This window comes from Convolutriloba macropyga, chromosome 4 (genome assembly GCF_964194025.1).
Source record: "Convolutriloba macropyga chromosome 4, txConMacr16.3, whole genome shotgun sequence".
Lineage (NCBI taxonomy): Eukaryota > Metazoa > Xenacoelomorpha > Acoela > Convolutidae > Convolutriloba > Convolutriloba macropyga.
The window spans coordinates 2,112,863-2,135,443 of NC_134471.1; the positions used below are offsets into that span (position 1 = coordinate 2,112,863).

General features: G+C 34.6%; 1 protein-coding gene across 1 annotated transcript in view; it reads left to right on the forward strand.

The window, feature by feature from the left end:
• LOC142337949 (MFS-type transporter SLC18B1-like) overlaps positions 1 to 22,581 on the forward strand; it is a 41,336-nt gene that overhangs the window by 14,328 nt on the left and 4,427 nt on the right. Inside the window, exons 5-6 of the mRNA XM_075387582.1 lie at positions 15,087 to 16,082; positions 16,452 to 16,851. Of these exons, the coding sequence (XP_075243697.1) occupies positions 15,087 to 16,082; positions 16,452 to 16,851 (1,396 nt within the window). The remainder of the gene's footprint in view (positions 1 to 15,086; positions 16,083 to 16,451; positions 16,852 to 22,581) is intronic.

Below are 22,581 nucleotides of genomic sequence, written 5' to 3' on the forward strand. Positions count from 1 at the left end.
AAAATTATACACATAAACATATATATATATATATATATATATATATATACCGAAACAAATATATATATATATATATATATATATATATATATATATATACCGAAACAAATATATATATATATATATATACATATAAAATTATATTTATATAAATATATATATATATATATATATTTATATATATATATATATATATATATATATATATAATCACTCAAAAAATTGTTCAATAATCGTAATTTCATTTATTGATTAATTTGCCGATCAATTACAACACTTTTAAAGTCTTTATTCCAACATTTTTTCAAAAGAAAGACTTTTTTCTGCAGACAAATTTTTAGTTTTCGTTAACGCGTCGCAGAGAATTGAATAACACTATTGTGAGTTGACAAATTGCATCGAAATTTAAGATTAAAATAATTAGAGAATGAAGCTAGTCGGGTTAAAGGGGTTTTTTATTGTCACCAGAATTTATTTACACTTTCAGGCCTAAAAATTAAAGATTTTAAAATGGAATTCACTTTGGAATTGAAAAACTAAAAAGCAGAAAAATACATTTTTTGGGTAAGAAAATCGTCCCATTTGATTAGAGGTAATTCTTTCTTTTCTTGAAAACCCCGGAGATGTGAAAACCGGTATTTTAGAATTAACATGAAATCAACCAAATTCATAATTGAAAAGTGAAGAGGGATTTTTTTTGGTGATCTGCTATATTTGTATTTCTTATGTTGTCGGAGCAGATTGGTTGATCTAACCTCTTCAAGTTTAAGGCAATAAGAAATATTTTTCGAGATAGCGGGTTTATTGACCGTCAGTTTCGAAATATTAAATTGAGAAAAAAATTAATTTTCGTTCTTTGTATTTTAAAATTGCTCCTCGAATTTGTCTCCAAGACTGTCGGCATTGTTATAAATTAAAAACTCAAACAGTTTGTTGATTTTGAAGGTCCTCATAAAAAACAAAATGTGGTTTTGAAAGATGACCAAATATTCTTTCTTCTCAGACCACAAAAAATATGGGTTTTTTTGCTACAAAAAAATGTTTCTGTAGCAAAAAAATCCAATTTTTAAGGTTGCCTTACATGTTAGAAACAAGTAGAGGCAGAGTGGAAAACAATCAAGTATCTTTGAAAATTAGAAAAAGTTACTGAATAGTTGCTACAAAAAGCGGTTTTAATTATACTCATAACCAAAATTGTGTTTTTAAATTCAGTTGGTAACACAACTGATAGATGCTGAAGAGATGAATTGTCCATTTGAGCTCATGAAACATCAAAAATTACAAAACATTTTGGAAACGGTTCAAAAAATTTATTGATTGTCTAATTTAGGACATCTGATACAATTGCGTCAAGAAGTCCAAACAAGACGAAATTGAACGATGTGAATCATGAGTAACGATCAGTTGTCAAAAAGAAAATTAAAGTTTTAAGTACTTTCATCAAATTTATTTTTGTGTTTTTATTTGTGTGTGTGTGCTCTTCTGTGGTTCCGTGAATGCGAGGGAGTAAGTGTGTAATGTGTATGGTACGTGTGTGTACCTTTAAATGTCAGACATAGGTAGAGGCAGAGTTGAAAAATTTTCACAAATCTTAAAAATAGAAAACTTCTATATTTGTTGCAAATTGCGGCCGTATGTTCGTCCAAAGCCACAATTCGGTTTTTTCAGATCTTGCTGGTAATAGAATGCAGCATCAAAAATTACAGTTTTGTTTTCAAAAAATTTCGAAGTTTTCCAAAGTTTTCGATGTTTTCAAAAGTTTCCTTTCAAAGTTTACTGGCAAAATTATATTTACCGATACAAGTGCATCAACTAGAGCAAATTTGGTTGTTAAGAAAACAATTAGGAAGATCTTATTGCACGTGACGAATATTGAGTAAAAATCAGCTGCCAAAGAGCAAAGTATATTTTAAAAAATGTTTTTTCTTTGTTGTTGCGGATTTGTATTTGTGCGATTTTCTTTGTATGGGTTATATGTGTGGTTTTTGTGTGTGAGTGTGTCTGTATGGTTTGTTTGTGTCTGTGTTTTTTAAATTGTACAGCACTTATTTTTCTAGAAAGTTCTAATTAATTTTCGTTTTTGCCTGCCACAAAAAGTGCATTTTTTTGTTCAGACAATACACTAATTTTCCCCAATGCATATAAGTTGCTTTCGCATATTCCCAACGGTTTTTCTGACAATAATCAATGGTTGTTTTTGCAACCTTCAGAGTTATGTTGGAACATACTGTGCTACGCACAGACTTGCACGAGCCAGCTTGTTTTTAATTTTAAATCCTGAATCTTAAAATAATATAATGATATATGGTGACAAAGAAGGCGTCAACTATCGATTGAACAGCAAGTCGCCCAACTTGTGATTATCTATCAAGAATATAATGATTCTTTAAATTAGCTTTTTTAATAATCACGTGAATTAATAAATATCCGGTTTAGACGCGAAAATAATCATATGTTATAGTCAAAGAACTACATAAACCACTAACCAATTCTGAAACTCAAGTTTTTGACGTCGATACTTCTGGCTTTATTTAGAGCCAATACCATAGCTCACTACTATTTAGTTACAAATTTTATAAGCTTTCTTATTATACTTATAATTAGCTTCTATACCCCACAGCATTAACATTAGCGTCAGATCATTAGAAGTATAAAATTAGATATAAATTTTAAAACAATTTATCGAAACTTAACCAAAAAATTGACCTCAATTGTTCCATTAAGTTTCCAGAGGAGGAATTTTAAACTAGAAAAAGTATTTTGACCGTTTAAGTTGATTGGAATCAGCCTAGACCTCATTATTTCCTTTTTTCAAGCAAAAATGGGTAACTGTGTTCTTCTCTCCTCTCATCTCTCCGCTCCTTCCCCTCCCCCTCCCCAACTCGCCTGCTTGATTACAGATTGTGACCTTCAATAATTGATATTTTTGGGTCGTCATAAAATTATATTTAAGTTGTAACTGATAATTCCATCTCTTATCACGCTTTACAAGTGATTCTCTTGGCCAAAAACGCATTTAATTTAATCACACAAAGCAAAAAAGAGAGCGAAAAGTTGATCTATTGTGTCTCTCTTCTTCCCAGCATTATAGTGATACATAGTTTTTTTTACGTGGAAAGCATAAAAAAAACACTGGTGGTGTGGATCCCAAAAACTATTCTGAAGGAAGGGGTGAAAACAGTACCAAAAATTGTATAACATATATCTGATTCAGGTAATAACACAGTATTGTTATGGTGTTCATGAAAGGGTATGGCAGGATATCCTTTCATAAAGAAGTAGATATATATAGTTACCCAGGTTGAGGTCCAGACCCAAATTTGCTTCTGATCAGACTTTCCAGACCGAAATTATCTCTGATCAGAATTTCCAGACGGAAATTCACCCTGATCAGACTTTCCAGACCCAAGTGACCTCTGATCAGACTTTCCAGACCGAAGGTGTTCTGATCAGACCATCTTCAGACCATGGTCCAGACTCAAATTCAGACCATTGCCCAGACCTTAATCAGACTATGATCAGACTCAAATGCGCTCGAAGAGGTTATGATCAGACCCAGTTGCGCTCGAAGCAGTTATGATCAGACCCAGTTGCGCTTGCAGCTATTTATGATCAGACTGAAGTGCGCTCCAAACCGGTTCTGATCAGACTCAAGTGCGCTCGAAATAGTCTGATCAGAGACAGATTTTACTTATGAAAAAATCTTCTAATTTTGCTATAATATATTCATTTCATAAAAATAAACTGTTTATAACTAAGTTATAACTGCATCCAGCATTGTGCAAATGCGTCAACACAAATGTAAGAAGTAAGGTTTTTGATCGACTCCACTTCTCGTTCCGACCCATTAGTGACCCCGTTAATGGGATCGGTTAAGCGGAACGCAGAGACAAATCGTGTTGTCAAATAATTTAATTAGAATTGATGTGTGACAACAGTGGCAATAGGCACAAATTTTGATCCAATTATATGCCAAGTTATTACCGCCCTTTTACATTACATACAACTGACCTTCGGTGACATGCGATGTTTACTATCATTTTATCATAGGTATCAATCAAACGTCAACAGCAAGTGATGATATCAATTCACATGTAAAAACGGAATAGTTCTGAAAAACATCAGTATAAACTGCACGTGAAATTAGCATTGTTTTCTCGCCAACAAAGATGTAAATCAGCAAGTGACTATACTTTTTCATATTCAAACAATTAAATTATACATATAAGAGCCCTACTATCATATTCCGTGTTTGAACCTAGGGAAACATCACGGAAAACTGAAATTTTTGCTCTCCCCAAAGCTTGTGTTAGGGTGTCTGCCGGCATGCGATCGGTAGTTAAGTAGTAAAGCTCTAATATTCTGTTTTTAACTAAGTTCCGAATGAAGTGCTCTTTCAACGCAAAGTATTAGCCTTGCAATGGTTCATGAAATTCTTACTAAGAGCAATGCATGCTTGATTATCTACAAACACTTGTAAAGTTCGTTCAACATCTATGTTCATTTCCTTCAAAAGTTTTCCTAAGTGTACCGCCTCTCTGCATGCCTCTACTACATGCAATTAGTTCAGTTTCAGCTGTGGAGGTTGATTCGCATTGTTGTAACTTACTAGCCCAGCTGATTGCTCCTGAACTATTGTCAAGCTTGAAACAATAACAACTCGTACTTTTTCTGCTATTTTAAGTTACCAGCGGAGTCATAATTCAAAAAATCCTTCAGATCTAATTTATGACACTTCCTATAAATAAGTTCTTCAGACTTCGTACACTCCAAGTAGCGTAGGCATGCCTTTGCAGCGTTCCAAGGCTTTTGGTCCGGATTTTCTACGAACAAACTCAAAATATTAGCTGTTTGTGCAATATCTGGTTTGGTAGTCAACGCTAAATAGTTTTACATCCTACTATTCCCCTATGATCACAAGGCTGCATATCTTGATATTCTTTGCTTCCTGTTTTTGATGAATAAAGTTTTGAAAGCTTTGAACTAATTTCTAAAGGTCTTTCCAGTGTCCTAAAGTCACTCTTTTTATCTTTTTATACTTCACTATCAGTTTTTCTTTTTAAGCTTCTTGGCTTAGCAATATTTTGTTTTCTGTCCTTTTTATTTTAATGTTTAAAAAACAACTCAGGTCACCATAGCTACTTCTTTTGAACTTCTCACTAACTTCTCACTAATTACGTTTCTAGACTTTCTAACTTTAAATGTCCCTTTTTTTCCTTTACTCCTATAAGATATGTTTTGCTCTTATCTGATTATCCCAAAATATACCTTTTTGCGACGTTCGATCTATTTTCTCTCGGAATGATTTCTCAATATGACCGTAAGCAGTACAACCAAAAAATTTAATGATTCTAAATTTAGCTTCTGTTCATGCATTGCTTCGAATGGTGTTCTTTTGATCCCCTAATGGTAACAAAAATTATATAATATCACGTGACATGTTCATTGCATAAGAACATTTCCTATCAAGTCCTGATTGCTCAATTAAGCATCTCGCTATTGGTGTTATTGTTCCCCAATTACGTTCAACATTACCATTTTCTTCTGGTGTATAAGGTGCTGAGAACTAGTAATCAAAAACTGTGTTTTACTCGAAAGCTACTACTGTTCTATGAAAGAATTTGTTCTTTTGCTAGAGGTTGAGACGAAAAAAATTCGGACCTAGAGAAAAACTTCTATTCGTTTTTTAAGCGTTCAGGTAATTGTGTTGCGACAAATTGGTGTGTCGTTGTGTTAGTCGAAAAATGCTTTTCGCACATTGGGAATGCAACAAGATAGCACTATGAGCACAGTGAAGACAGCACAATGAAAAATGAAGGTAAAAAAACAGTTATTTAAACTGAGATGTTTTCAGCAATACTAAGTAAGCTGAAGAAGTCCTCTTAGAGGGTTCTGCTACACAAACATCTACTTGAACACAAAACACCCCCAGAAGCTTCCACAAACAAAGCCACACACACACACACACACACACACACACACACACAGCTATAAAACCTCCCTGTTCACAAACAGAGTCACCCAGTCAGCTACGCAAGCTTCGCCACACAAAGAGAGTCCACCAATCGGCTACGGGAGCTCCTTCTCTACAACCAGAGTCTTCTAATCAGCTACACAATCTCCTCCACACAAAAGAGTCCACAATCAACTACAGATGCTCCCTCTACACAAACAGAGTCCTCTAAACATCTACACAATCTCTTCAACACAAACAGAGTCCGCAATCAGCTACAGATGTTCCCTCTCCAAAAAAGTGTCCTCAAATCAGCTACACAACCTCCTTCTCCACGAACAGTAGTCCTCCAATCAGCTACACAAAGTCGTTCTCCCACGTAGTTAGAGCACACTGAAGCTTCACTCCCACTTGCTTTCCTTCTGACTCTTGACCACTGCTTGACTACAAGTTTTGTCTCTCCTTGTCCTCTCGTTCGTTTTCCAGTTGACGTCAGCAATCCTCTAATGCAGCGCAGAGACAAAACAGCATAGTGTCATTTTTGAGGTGGGCCGATTACTTATCTCATAAAGGATCTGGGCCCAAAACCTATCGGTTAATGGGAACGCAGAGGCGAATCGGGTTGTCAAATATTTCAATTAGAATTGAGGTGGATGTGTTACAACAGTGGCAATAGGCACAAATCTTGATCCAATTATATGCCCAGTTATTACCGCCCTTTTACATTACGTACAAATGACTTTCAGTGACATGTGATGTTTACTATCAATTTATCATAGGCATCAATCATACGTCAACATCAAGTAATATCAATTCACATGTAAAAACAGAATAGTTCTGAAAAACATCAGTATAAACTGCACGTGTAATTAGCATTGTTTTGTCGACAACAAAGATGTAAATCAGCAAGTGAGTATACTTATTCACATTCAAACAATTATTATTATACCTTTAAAAGTTCTGACCCCACTTTAGTAGGATGGAGCAACTATATACCCAAATGGGCGTTTTTTTCAGTCAATTGTGGCCGGCCAATATATTCAACTTAGAGAGTTGTGAGTGGTATCATCAAAAATCGTTCAGTGTGGATTATATGATTCAAAAGATTTTTTTGATTTTTGATTGATTTATCGATTAATCAAGGTTTTTGATATTTATGAATATTTGAAAAGATTTTTTTATTTATCCAGGTTTGACGTTTTGCGAATGGAAGTCCGGTTTCTCATGTTTTTGTACACATTTTCTATAGTTTTAGCCTAAAATTTTGTTTGTTTTGCCAATATTTGTTTAAATCGTCAACATTAGTGTGATTAGTTTTACCTCTTACAAAAGAAGAAGGTTGATGAATGGTTTCAGCCGAGTGATTTTGCTCATTTATTGCTAAATTTTTTGATTTTCAAACTTTCTAAATATGCTTTTTTAGACCACTTTGTTAAACTTTGCCAGAAGTAGAGACCTGAAGACTAGTAGATCAATCTTCCTAAACTCCAAAAAAGGGCTAATTTTGTGTCGAATCCCTATAAATATCTTTATGATTCACGCCCGTTTTTCGCTAAGTTGACTCAATATGTATCCAAAATGCATCATCTGTTTTTGTTTTATTTCATTTGCCAAAATATCTATTTCGAAAATATCCAAAATAGTGAGGTATTTAGTTCAACACGCAGCTATATCAGGTCTGTTTTGCTCTGTACTTGGACTCTTACAATCAAAAATCGTTCGGATTAGTTTGTGGCGCGGTCTTTTTTTAAGAATATTTGCGCAATTAGTTTTGCTGATGACTGTTAATGGATGAAAAATTTATTTCAAATCAAGAAGGTTTGATTATAGCACCTCCAATTTACAAGAAAATGAGCTCCAATTAACAAACCATTATGACTTTTGAGCATGAGTTAGTTGTTTTTAAGTCTCCCACATAGTGTTTTTAAAAGCATAAAGCGTAAACTGAATTCTTGTTTGGCCGGTTTTTTTAATCATTTTTGCAGTTACCTTAATTAGTCTCACTAATCAAAAACACAAACCATCTTCTTTAGTTGGTGCAGATAAGACTTTAGTTGGTGCAGTTGATAAGTAATAGATCTTATGATTTTGTATATGTTTGTTATAAGACCATACCGGCAAACTCTGAATAATGCATCTTTCAAGTCATGCTTCTAAGCTTAATCTGAATAAATACAATTCAACCTTTTTTCCATTTAAAATATAAATTAATTTCAATAATGGTTTTAATTTTAGCTAAAGGTTTCTTTGTTTTTGTATTACAATTTTTCAAAAGAAACAATCATTTTGTTTGCATCGCAAATTATCAATTCAACGACAGTTCCAGTTGCCTGATAGAGAAAACAAAATGGCACATAATTAAATTTCATCGTACGGTTTTTGTCTTACGATTTTTGAGGGCTGCAACACCGTTCTCTCGAATAATTTATCAGAAAGTTCAATATGGTATGTAAAAATGAGAGGTAAAAATAATTTTGGGATTCAAAATGGACCAATTCATTATATTCGTTTTTAGCTAATGATTTTAATGGCTGCCAGATAAAATATTGTCAAAATATAAAAGCTTTTTTGAGCCTTTCTTTTTTGTTTTCAATTTTTTCATCATCTAATTTTGTCTCATCAATTATAGACACCATTTCTTTCTCCTGGAACAAACATTAGTTTCCCTATTGATTATATCTTCTTAGGGATGACGCAAGGTTTTTCTGATCATTTTTATGGGTTTTCTATACAGGTCAAAATTAAACTGTTTTCTAAACTGTTTGTTGAATTTTGAGTGTCGTCGGTATTTATTGTTTTTTGTAGTCTTTTGAATTAGTCTCACTAATAACGGCCCAATTGGCTTCATAAGGAGTTTCAAGTTATTATGTGGTTGTTATTAATTGAAAATATATTATTTTTATAACTTTTGACATTAGTACAAGAAATGGAATTTTGAGCTTGAAAAATTGCGCAATAGAATTTTTTTATGTTCTCAGTGAATAGATTATCTTGTTACCGGAGGTGACAATGCTTTCTTAACCAATTATCTGGTTTCGTTGAAACAATTGTTAACTGTTTTTAGTTGTGTGATATAATCTAGACAACGACACGTCTGAATTGCCTCTTTATTGGGTGTAAATTGGTAAGTGTTACTTGCTTCCTCAAATAAATATCAAAAGGTATAAGTGAATTTTTTTAATGATCTCAGTTATAAATTAGTGTCTGTAATCACTTAGAAAATAATGGTTTTCAAAAATGAAAACTGATTTTTCAACTTTGACTTTTGAGCTGTTATTATTTGAATTGCTGCGCAGCCTCATTAAGGACAGGGGGCCTATCTTTTTTGGTAATATACAGGTTAATTTGATTAGTTTAGATGTTTTGGATTCCATTGTGATTTTGTTGTTGCGTTTTATCGTAAATACGGATATCGAGTTTTGAGTGTTGTTGATGCTTTGTTTTAAGTGACTTTTAGGTTTGTCTTGTCTCGTAGTTTCATTAATGGTAGCTTTCATTGGCCCTATAATGCGGCATCGCTTTATTAGTTTTGTGGTTTGTTGAACAAATTGTGACTTTTTACAAAGTTTTTTTATCTCTTCCCATTTCGTAGACAATTAGGTCAAAAACGAGGAGGAGCTGGGTCGGAACTTTATCTGCAAACGCACACTGCGGAGCCTCCTGATTTTCTTCAGTCTTGTTTGCAGATAGTGTCCGCTACTGTGTTTTTCCATTGGTCTTTTGTGTAGTTTGTCAATCATAATCAATTTTGCTGAATTTGACAAAAATCAAAAACGAATTATTCTTACGTTTGAAATCAATAAAAGTTGCTCATTTCGACAAAAAAGAGGTGTTTCGACGAAGGACAAAAGTCGACAATGTCTAGTTTTTAATTTGGACAAAACTTTAAGCAGGGTATACAGTTCCTAAAAACATGCATAATGAGTAGCCTAATGAGGTCATTACATATATGTGGGCATATGACTTCAACGCCCTGTGGCCCTGTTTCACAAAGTCGCGTGCTAAATCCACAGGTGAGTGAGAACAGTGGATCAACTGTGGAGAAAATCATTTAGTACCCGGGTCGAGGTTTGTGGGTAAATTTTTGTAAGAAATGCGGTGAATCCGGTGAATTTTTGTAAGAAATGCGGTGATTGCGGTGAATGCGGTGAAATAAAATATTTCACCGCATTTCACCGCATTTCTTACAAAAATTCACCGCATCGACTTTTGTGGCAGATTAATGTAAGAAATGCGGTGAAAGCGGTGAATGCGGTGAAATAAAATATTTCATCGCATTTCACCGAATTTCTTACAAAAATTCAGCGCAAAATTCACCGCATTTCTTACAAAAATTCACCGCATTTGATTCCCAAAGTTTACTCAATCTGATTTAAATTCACAAGAAATTTTAAGGATGCATGTGACAGTCCGCGCAGTGGACTAAGCAGCTGAAGGCATGCATAAGTCAGGGGTAAAACCCGTGTGGGGACGATTCTTTTTTGTAAGAATACTGAGAACTCGGTGAAAATAAATAATTCACTGCGATTCACCGCAAAAAGATGTAAGAAATACGCGGTAAAATTTTTTTTTCACCGCATTTCACCGAATTTCTTACAAAAATTCACCGCCAAACCTCGACCCGGGTAGTTAAAATAGAAGTGTAAATTTCAGTTTTGATAGAATTTGAAGTACACAAATCGCGGTATTGGGAAAATGTTAACTTCCCAGTTTTGAACTAACGAATGTACGCAATAGGTAAAAATAGTTAGAAAAACAATTATCAATGAATCCGTTTTGAAACCATCCTTACTCGCATGTTGGCAGTAAATCAGCGCTGAAACAGTGCAGGAAATCCGCTTTTTTAATAAATGATGTAGCAGTTTTAAATCAATTTTAGTGTTGTATTAAAAGACTTCGTGGCAAACGCTTCCAACGAAAGTGTGCAAGCGGGAATTTTTCCTGAGTTTTTTAGTACAGCAAAAGTTTTCCCTCTCTTCAAAAAAAGAGCAAAGGATGACTGTAACAATTGCCGTCCAATTAGTTTACTATCATCCTTGAGCAAATGTTATGAAAAACTAATGCATCGACGACTTCTCAATTTTTGTAGCAAACATAGCCTGATAAGCAATGAACAACATGGTTTTCAACATAAACATTCTTGTACCACGGCTGTTCTTCGCTATAATATATCTAAAAAATTAGAAGGTCAATAATGAGTAAAAACATAGGCTTAGCCTGTTTTGTTGATCTTCAAAAAGCTTTCGACACCGTGAATCATGATATTTCATTACTGAAGCTGGAACACTATGGTATCAGAGGCAATGTGTTATGTTGGTTTAAATATTTTTTAATGGACCGAAAGCAATATGTTGCAACGCAATTGGGGTCATCAGATTTTCGTAATATTCATTGTGGTGTCCCTAAAGAATCTCTGCTGGGTCCTCTTTTGTTTTTGTTATGCATTAATGATCTGGCTTCTAGTTGCAATAATTCAAACGTTTGTCTTTTTGCGGATGATACAACAGTGTTTCTCTAATCGCGACTTCACTTCTGATGTCCAAAATTTTTTAGATAATTTGAAACGTCTTAAGGAATGCTTCGATGAAAACATGTTGTCAATGAACAAAAGCAAGTGCGAACTTGTCAATTTTGGAAGGTATCTTAAAAAAATATATTGTTTAGGATATTTTCTAAAATGGCAAAATAACGAAAGATATCTTGGTGTTTTAATTGACAAAAAATGAATTTCAGCAATCGCATCAGTCGTGTGGTTAAAAAATAGAACCGTTTCTGCTGATTGGTTTACCTCAATAGAATATATTTGACGAAAAGCAGCTGCACAAGTTTTATCGAAATAGGTTGAACCAACAATATGTTACGCTCTGATTGTTTATTGTGCGACAACAAAAACCAACCTAAACAAGAATTTTTTGGCTCAGAAACGCTTTGTTAGGGCAATTTTTTGTAGGAATCTTAATGATAGTACCTCCACATTTTTTCATTCCAAAAAAATATAGACTGTGTTTAAATTATATTTCGTGGAAACATTCAAAGAAGTTTTTCAACAAATTAAGGGTAGCTCTCAACTTTTTTTATCACACATATTTTTTGACAAAAGAGATTCTCGTACTAGGAGTGGCTCAAGGGACTAGTAGAAAATCAAAAGTTACAAGCAAAATCTCTAAAAAATCGGATTAAAACAGTCTACAATTTTCTCCTAGAAAATTATCTTATACCAATTAACATTAAAAAATTGTCAATATTTCAGTTTGAAAACTTTTTCCGCAGATTTTCTGATAACTACATATTTGAAAATGCCCGCTCGCGTGAATTTTTATTTTGACTGTTCTTAAGGATCTCAGAATTGTAAAAGGCTATTGTGCCCTACTTGAGATTCTTGTTGATGAAAAAACTGATTATGTATTTTAAAAACTTAATGCCTCTTATGATTCATCAAAATTGCATTTTTTTGTCATTTCCAACCAAAATAGAAATTTTAAAAAGCATTTGACCTTACATACTCAAAAAAGAAACAGAGAAAGTGATAATATATCTAGAACAAAACTTCAAAAATTTAAAACAGACAATAAATTGTTGAAAAAAGACACTATGCGCCCCTATAGAACAGTTACCAAATTTGGTTTGGACAGAACCATTGACAGACAAAGCACTAAACGGACAAAATTTGACTTTTTTGAAATAATACAATTGTTTTCTGGAAATTATTAGCGTCGTTGTCAAAAGACTCGAAACCATGTAATAAGATTCGCAACCACTTAATAGCAACTGATGCTACAAATCAGCCAACAATGTTTTTTACTCAATTAAATAAATTGCAATGAAGATATAACCAGGGGAAACAACAAATAGGACTAAAAAATTTTTTACTAAAATTAAAATTTTAAAAAGCCTCTTAGTGAATTAAATTAGTCAAAAACGACTACAATTGAAAGCCGACGAGACCCGTTTTTGAATTGAGACAAAAAATGATTGTTTTGCGACGAATAAAATTTATAAACAAAAATTAATCATTAAGGTTTTTTCGGTAATAGTATCAAAGTTAAAATCACTTAGACAATGACTTAGAAAATGACTTAGAGGTTTCAAACAAGTAAGCTGTTAATTTATCTTTTGAAAAAAACCAGATGCATCCTATTTTTGAGAAAAATATTTTACAAACTGGCAGTAAGCCAAAGAAATTGGCAAAATCAAAAAACCAAAAAATTGCAATAATGAACAGTGTCAGTCTTCCAATTCTTGGACAATTTTGGGGCATTGTAGTATGAGACTAGGCAATAACAATTGCACACAGAGCAAAGGGTAGAAAAAGAAAATGAAAAAATGACAAAGATTCACAAAAAACACATAAAAAACCCTAAAAACCTTTTGCCAATTTACTGAAAACTTGTACTTTACTCCGTTCTAGAACTTAAATGTAAAACCTACGAACACAGCTAAAAAATTTCCTTTTTTTTGAAAACATGTAAGAATTGATAGTTGAATTCGATAGATTCAAAAATAGCATTTATGTCTACTAGAGATACCATAGATTCGTTAGTAGCATTTGGGCACACATCAAGATCTTAAACGGCCCTACGTTAAATAATCTCTTTTGAAACGGGACCTTTTCAAACATACTTTTGTTGACTGACTTCATAAAGTGTATGAAAACGCTTAAACTTTGATGCTACTCCTTCTATTGCTCCCAGTACTATTCCAGTATGGTTAAAACCACTACACAATAACAACAAAAACCAGCCCCTGCTTGAAATAAAAAATTCACAAAAATTTTGCAGCAAACATCAGAAAAGAGTTAAATCTCAATACATATCATATTGTTAGGATTGTAGAGAACTATTATGAGACTAAAAATGGCTTCACTATCAATTCGCGGCTAACTAAAACAAGTGTTTTCGAAATTTTAACATATTTGGGCGAAACAAGAGAAAAAATAACGCTAAAAGCGCTGCAGCTTCAAATGTATTGATTGATAGGAAAGGTTCAAATGTAGTTTTCTGATATTGCTCATGAAGAATCTCTGATCAGGTTTCAGAGAAGTGTAAGCAGAGAAGTGTAAGTAATTTTGGCTGATTTTGTATGATATTTATCTAGTTTTACAATAAAAAGGCCAAATAATCATATAATGAGCCAAAATTTTGCTATAATCAAACCAAAATATTTGAAACGCCTTTGTTATTTTAAAACCAAAAGCGATAAAATTACTCAGCACATGTAGCAAAATGAACAAATTATGAGCAAACAATTTTGAAAAAAAATTACAAAAGTCGCCAAAATCAGTCAAGGTTCACAAAAATTAAGGCTAGATAACTCCTCGAAAAATAGAAACTCAAAAAAATCCCGCCGAATGAAAATTTTCTACGCATAATAGGATTTCCAGTAAAACCACCCACCAAAACTCTTTAAGGTAAGTAAATCAATTTGACAAAACTGACTGAACAAAAAAAGGAACAAAAACACAGTTGTGCATATAATTCACCCCTGAAAACGCGGTTGTGGATAAAGGTGTTTTATAAATTGAGTTCAAAACCAGATAAAAACGTTTTCTTTTTCAAATCTGGGAGGCAACTCTATATCTTTTTTCGGGAGCAAAGCGCTAAAGCCTTAAAAGGAAGTCAAGAACTGACCGATGAAACGTTTTAACCCGAAAAAAGTCGACCTTAAAACGCTCACGAGGTTACAAATACTTCGACCATTGCAACTTATCCGCATTAAAAATTAGCATAAAAAATAGCAAAAGGTTTAAAAGTGTAACTTTTGAACCTGTGATGCATTATTAACAAATTGTTCAATAGCAGGCATTTCAAAGCGCATCAATGCAGCCACAAAATATCGCTTTTTGAATTTTGATGATAATTCAGATCTCTTCACTCAACTGGGATTATGATTACGCAAAGGTATACCACAGTCGCAACGATTAACATAATTTCGCTGTTTTTGACGCATTTTAAAGGGGAAAACCACAATTACTGTCCTCAGAATTGAGTTCTCGTATCTCAACATAAGACGGGAATGACGGGAGTCGTCATTCTCTGTAAAGACCAATTACAAAAGATGTCAAGTGTTTTCCTTAAATTCAGGTAAGTGAAATCCGCCAGCATGTTTCCGTGAAATTTGGCAAAATACAAATTAGGTATACCTCTGCGTGGTTAAAACTGCCAAGTTTACAAACAGTGGTGGCTGTTTTTCTATTCTTATCATTATACGTTCTAATTGGGATCAATGACACCTTCTGGACACCCTTTCTTCCCAGTGAGCTCTCAAATAGAGCTGCTTCAAAAACAACGATTGGTATTATTGTCTCGGCCTCTGATGCAGCTGGATTTTTATCTGGAGTTTATTTTATGTTTTTCTTCAAAAATATAGAGCGACGCAAGTTTTTGTTTTGTTTTGGCGACTTTATAATTGGATTTGCATGTTTGCTTTTCTGCCAACTGGACAAAGTGGCGACAGGGACTGTTTATTTTTTATTGTGCATCGCTACGAGGTCTGCAAAGGGTTGCGGAATTACTTTGATGTGGTGCACGGGCGCTCCACTTTTAATCCAAATGTTTCCCAAAAGGACAGGATCTGTCTGCAGCTGGATATCTGCAGCTATTAGCATTGGAATTGTATTAGGGGCTCCAATTGGAAGTTTCCTTTACTCGACCGGTGGTTTTAAGTTACCCTTTTCCGTGATTGGTGTTCTACAGGTGCTAACGTCACTACTCGTGTACATTGCGATTCCAGGCGGTCAAGAAGCATCGAGGGAAGAAAAGGAATTTATTGCAACCTGTAAAAATGCGCTCAAATTTTTATCGTACGAGGGAGTTCTGTTGATATCACTTGGTGCGACATTCGCCGCTTCGTCGCTCGGATTTCTCTCTGTTACTTTTTCATCTCATTTGGCTGCTCAATATGACATTGGAAGCTCTGAAGCTGGCATTTATTATCTACCATTTACACTTACACGAGCAGTCAATGCCCCCGTGATTGGACATATAGTTGACAAAGGCTTTGCCCGTTTCATATTCGCTTATATGGGTTGCCTTCTCACGGCTGCTTCCTTTTTCCTCGTATACATCTCTCAGTATTTCAGCGGTTTTTTCGGAAGCTTGGTATTTTTGGAAATTCAACTGTCAATTATTGGCTTCAGGGACTTTTTTCCATTTGTGAACCACCCCTCCCGGGATCGGAGCCATGTGGCTGCATTATACTTGCACACCACAAGCGCACGTGCTTAAATATCACATATACTTGAGATCTCTTCCGTTTGTGCCAACTCCCCCCCCCCCCCACCTAGATTAGCGGGTGCATATTATTTGATAAACGCACGTGCCATATTTTCACATAAGGATTTACTAATGGCACGTGCTCTGTAACTGGGGGTGCATAACAAACGGGGGGGGGGGCACAAACGGAAAAGATCCCAATATTCATTTAATTTGTTACGTCTTTGTAATGTAATGTAGAGTTGCATTACCGGGGGGGGGGGGGGGGTCAAATGGAAAAGGTCCGCTTTCAGTTCCACTTGTGCATTTGTTCCGTTAATTCCTTTACTTCGAAACACTTATCCTGTTGGACGAAATCTGACAATTGAAATGGTCGACAACTATGCAGCCATTATGTACAGTCATTGCTTTGCTTTGGGTTTAGCGTTCGGAGAGATTGTAATTGCTGGTTTCATTTGGGACAGCTTTGGTTTCTATTCCAGCTGTATGTCGATTACTGTGCTCTGTACAATTTGTGGTGGTGGAGGTGCTGTTCATTTGTATAGACATGAAGACGTCTCTTCAAATACCCAGCAGACGAAAAATGATGCACAACTCGAAGGTGTTGCAGGTTGTCCTCGTTCAAAATTGGTTACGATCATATCGTCAAGTCCCACATATTGTATGATCAGACCAATCCAGACACTGGTCAGTCTTTTTCCCCGTTAGGAACTCATTGTGATCACACTTTGACTTGTTCAAACTCAATAATGATGCGCTCTATATCTTGACCTCATCGGTGTGATTTTAAACCCACCTTACACTCTCTTCGTTAATGATATAATCTGTGGCGTGATAGCCGAGAGGTAAGGTGTGTGGTTCACACGCCAATGATTGAGAGTTCAATCCCCTGCCTCCGTGAAGCTGTCTGTGTGAGGATGAGCTCTTACTTAACCATAGCGTCAGGTTGACCATAGCCTGACCAATGTTGGCTGCAATGATGGTACCACGTGGCAGTTTCAGACGCAAAAAAAAGTGGCTATAGCCACCAAAAAAGAGCAATGCTGCTCATGAAAAGATCAGTCTGAAATGTTGGGAATAATAAGAAAAAGGGCTACTGTAGGCCTAATGCTGTTCCACTGCGATTACGCAGAAACCACAATTATTAATTATTATAATCTGATCATAAGTAATTATGAACGAGGATATTCAACTGCTGCAGTAACTAACACTACTGACACTACGTTCTCTGGAGATGATTACAACGAAATTTTACGACTAATTTGATAACAAATTCAAGGAAACGAGAGCACCATTACAGACTGAGTTACAATCCCTCGAATAACAAAAACTTTTTGAGAGCGAATGGCTGATAAACAAACAAATATATTGACAAATTGGCTCTCTAATCAAAATAAACATGTTGGAATACTCTTAAATATAAATTTAGTTGCATATTAGAAAAAACCTTTCTTCAGTGTAATGGCAAAAAATGCAATATATATATATATATATATATATATATATATATATATATATATATATATATATATTGAAGTTATACTACTAAATGTAACAGAGAGTTATTTAGAACCAATCATTAATTGAGGATATAGTTGTTGAAATTAACAAGGGAGAATTCATGAACAACAATTATGGTATTATAAACCAAATTCGAAATCCAATGATAAAGTTTTGAAATTAATAAATAGACTTCGGGTATCATCTTCGGTGCATTTTTTTATTGATATGCTCCAGCTCACGATGCTCCGGATTAACTTTCGTTTCCTTTAGAATCCCTGTTTTATTCTGATTTTTCCTGGAAACATCATCAGTGCTAAAAATCATCATTCTTCACTGCTAAAATACTCCTCATCTTGCCGAGTAATAGAGGGTTTTTGTCTTCTCAGCTAATGACTATGCTCAACTGCTGGACCTGGTAACTATTTATTTGTCAACACTTTCGAACACTATTGTCCTTTTTCTCTGTAATTTTCGCATTCCAACTTGACTCCTGCGGCTTTTTCTCTGGATTTGGAACTCGTGTTTTTGCTGCCCTCTTCTCGGAAATTTCCCTAGGCCTCAAAGCAATTTCATCTTGTTCATCAATTTTTTCTGCTTTCCTTGGTGTTTTAGGGGTTTCCAGTCCTGGTTCTTTAGCTTCAATGTCAGAAGCATCAATCGTAACTATTAGTGGTTTGTTATCATTTTTTCAAAATTCTGGTTAATTTCTGGGGATGCTTCTTCAATGATATCATTATTGGATCCGTCCGAATTGGAATTTTAATTCTTATCTTTATTCGTTGCCTTGAGCGTGGCCAAAGTCTCTGTCGTGAGTGGCTCATCTCACAGTCTTTAGTTCTTCTTTTCGTCATGATGGACATTATTGATTTTTTTCGTGTTATCATCTTCTAACGTGATTATCAAAAAATTACGATTTCAAATATTCTTAATGCTCCTCAATAAAGGAAAGTGTTTTTTTTTCGTATTTTTTCTATTTTACCATTGAAATGAAAACTAACACTTCCATTCCTATATTAGTGTTAGGACCAAATCTAGTTCTATCACTATAAGTGTAGCTTAAAAAAATTGATGGCCTGTTCTAAATTTTTGGTTTTATTGCGAGAATGTAATTGCTTCGCGTTGCATTTAAAATGTTCTTTGATATGCTTTTGATGCAGCCTATAGATATAGACAAGAAAAACTATACATCACCTACGCTGAACTTATTTTTTATGCACTATGAAATTTTGAACGCAAGTCCATCATCGCTACTGGTAGAAAAAGTGTCGTCCTCTCATACTATTCATGTCCTATATAATTTCAGAGGCACTCAAAAGGGTTCAATTAGTTCTCTCAATCAATACTTAACTTTATGGGTGTAAAGATAAGTTTGTCAGGATGTCTGACACTTTCTCATTCTGGAAGATGACTGTACAGCCAGATCTCACTATCCAATAGTCTACCCATTTTTTGCCTCATGGTTGTGTAAATCTACAGCTTCATACGAACGGCTAAAATGTTCTCCTGTAAGCAAGATTTATTTGTTTTTTGCCCGGGTCGAGGTTTTTTGGGTAAATTTTTGTAAAAAAAATGCGTTCATTGCGGTGAATGCGGTGAATTTTTGTAAGAAATGCGGTGATTGCGATGAATGAGGTGAAAATAAATATTTCACCGCATTTCTTACAAACATTCACCGCCAAATTCAACGCATATCTTACAAAAATCAAAAATTCACCGTATCGACTTTTGTGGCAAATTAATGTAAGAAATGCGGTGAAGGCGGTGAAAAAAAAATTCAGCACATTTTCATCGCATTTCTTACAAAATTTCGCCGCGAAATTCACCGCATTTCTTACAAAAATTCACCGCATATGATTTTCAAAGTTTATTCAATCTGATTTAATCTCACAAGAAATTTCAAAGATGCAAGTGACAGTTGGCGCAGTGTACTAAGCAGTTGAAGGCATAGAGCAGGTCAGAGGTTCGAAACCGTGGGGGACGATTCTTTTTTGTAGGAATACTGAGAAAGCGGCGAAAAAAATTACTGCATTCACCACAAAAAGATGTAAGAAATACGCGGTGAAAGTTATTTTTTTTCACCGCATTTCTTACGAAGGTTCACCGCCAAACCTCGACACGGGAGTGATACTACCTATGTTTGCAATGATATTGAAAGTTGCCTTCAAAAATGGTTTAATGGTTTTCCATTTTGAGAACAAAGGTCAAATTTTCTGATTATTTCTCTTCCTTTTCAAAAATAAGCTACTATTTTCTAAACAGTTTCTCAAGTCTCCTCTCATTCTCGTTCAACAGAACTTTCCACAAGACTTTCGATACGTTTTTTGTGTTCCAAAATGATCTGCTCTAGGGAGTGATGTAACAGTTCAAACGATTTGTACACTCCTTCCGAAATACTAAAAGTACAAAAACCGTTTTACTTCTGTGCTCTTGTGCGTTTTAGACACCAAAACTGTTGAGTTTAAGACACTAAAAATCAACAGTTTTTCCTTAGAGAGGTTTTAAGGTGGGTCCTGATTAGTAGTTGACCTTATCACAGATTGTTTGTTGTAAACAGCTAATATTTTATATTTGCTGTTTTGAACTGTTTCAAGACTCCAAAATGACTTTGGAGTGCTTCGCTTAAAAGAATACCAGTCCTGTTGCTATCAGTTAGGGTCGTTATAAAAATGTGATTTTTCCTTGCTTTTCTTTAACAACAGCCAAGCTGAGTCCTTCCAAACACACAGAACTCCCATCGTTAATATTATTTTTTCGTTGTGCCCTTTTGCAATCTGTGCTACATTTCCAATAATTTGATTTATTTAGTAATTTTTATTGGGGCTCTCAATTGTTTCCCGGATTAAACTTTTGGTAACAAACAACAAGACCTAAAAGGCCTCTTAATTTTTTTTCAGAGAGCCTGGTTCTGTCATCATGTCTACCGATAATACTTTTCTGCGCCGACGTCGACAGCTCCACTCTAGATAAGCTATCTCAAGAAACTAACGAGCTCAAGACAAGTTTTGAAAAAATTGCTATATTATTTCCTCCATCAATATGTTTGTACAACCTGGCATTTTTCTATACTTTTTATCGTCTAAAAGGAAGTTTATACAACTTTTTCAGTCATGTCAATTAACAACTTCATAATGCAAAAATGGAATTTTCCTTGACTCTGATATCACTTTCTTTTGTTTTTTTTACTTTCTTCGTCACTTATATTGCATTTGATGAAAACTTCGCTACGATGCAGACCTCTGCTGCGATAAAAAGGATGTACCCTAGGCTGATGTGTTGAAGAAATTTAGTTTTGTTTACCGCTTTACCCGCAAAATAATCCATTTAATTTGGATTAGCACTTCCTTCAGATTTTCATAATGAGTCCATTTTTTTGAAAAAATTGAGTTATACCAGTTTTAATCACCAAAAACTCAACAATTTTTCTCGAGAGAAAATTTTGCAGACGGCTCTGAAAAGTAGTTGACCGTTTCACAGAAATTTGTCGGTTATTGACAGCTAATTCAATTTTGATGTGAAGTGCTGTTTCGGCACTTCAAGTTGCTTATGAATTGTTTCCCTTATGAGATTACCACACCTCCTGCTGTCATTTAGGGTCATTATCAGGTTGTCATTTTTCCTTTTTTTCCCCTAGCATTAAGTCAAGGGGGTCTTTGTGTTCCAAAATGATCTGCTCTAGGGGAGTGATGTAACAGTTCAAACGATTTGTACACTCCTTCCGAAATACTAAAAGTACAAAAACCGTTTTACTTCTGTGCTCTTGTGCGTTTTAGACACCAAAACTGTTGAGTTTAAGACACTAAAAATCAACAGTTTTTCCTTAGAGAGGTTTTAAGGTGGGTCCTGATTAGTAGTTGACCTTGTCACAGATTGTTTGTTGTAAACAGCTAATATTTTATATTTGCTGTTTTGAACTGTTTCAAGACTCCAAAATGACTTTGGAGTGCTTCGCTTAAAAGAATACCAGTCCTGTTGCTATCAGTTAGGGTCGTTATAAAATTGTGATTTTTCCTTGCTTTTCTTTAACAACAGCCAAGCTGAGTCCTTCCAAACACACAGAACTCCCATCGTTAATATTATTTTTTCGTTGTGCCCTTTTGCAATCTGTGCTACATTTCCAATAATTTGATTTATTTAGTAATTTTTATTGGGGCTCTCAATTGTTTCCCGGATTAAACTTTTGGTAACAAACAACAGGACCTAAAAGGCCTCTTAATTTTTTTTCAGAGAGCCTGGTTCTGTCATCATGTCTACCGATAATACTTTTCTGCACCGACGTCGACAGCTCCACTCTAGATAAGCTATCTCAAGAAACTAACGAGCTCAAGACAAGTTTTGAAAAAATTGCTATATTATTTCCTCCATCAATATGTTTGTACAATCTGGCATTTTTCTATACTTTTTATCGTCTCAAAGGAAGTTTATACAACTTTTTCAGTCATGTCAATTAACAACTTCATAATGCAAAAATGGAATTTTCCTTGACTCTGATATCACTTTCTTTTGTTTTTTTTTTACTTTCTTCTTCACTTATATTGCATTTGATGAAAACTTCGCTACGATGCAGACCTCTGCTGCGATAAAAAGGATGTACCCTAGTCTGATGTGTTGAAGAAATTTAGTTTTGTTTACCGCTTTACGCGCAAAATAATCCATTTGATTTGGATTAGCACTTCCTTCAGATTTTCATAATGAGTCCATTTTTTTTGAAAAAATTGAGTTATACCAGTTTTAATCACCAAAAACTCAACAATTTTTCTCGAGAGAAAATTTTGCAGACGGTTCTGAAAAATAGTTGACCGTTTCACAGAAATTTGTCGGTTATTGACAGCTAATTCAATTTTGATGTGAAGAGCTGTTTCGACACTTCAAGTTGCTTATGAATTGTTTCCCTTATGAGATTACCACACCTCCTGC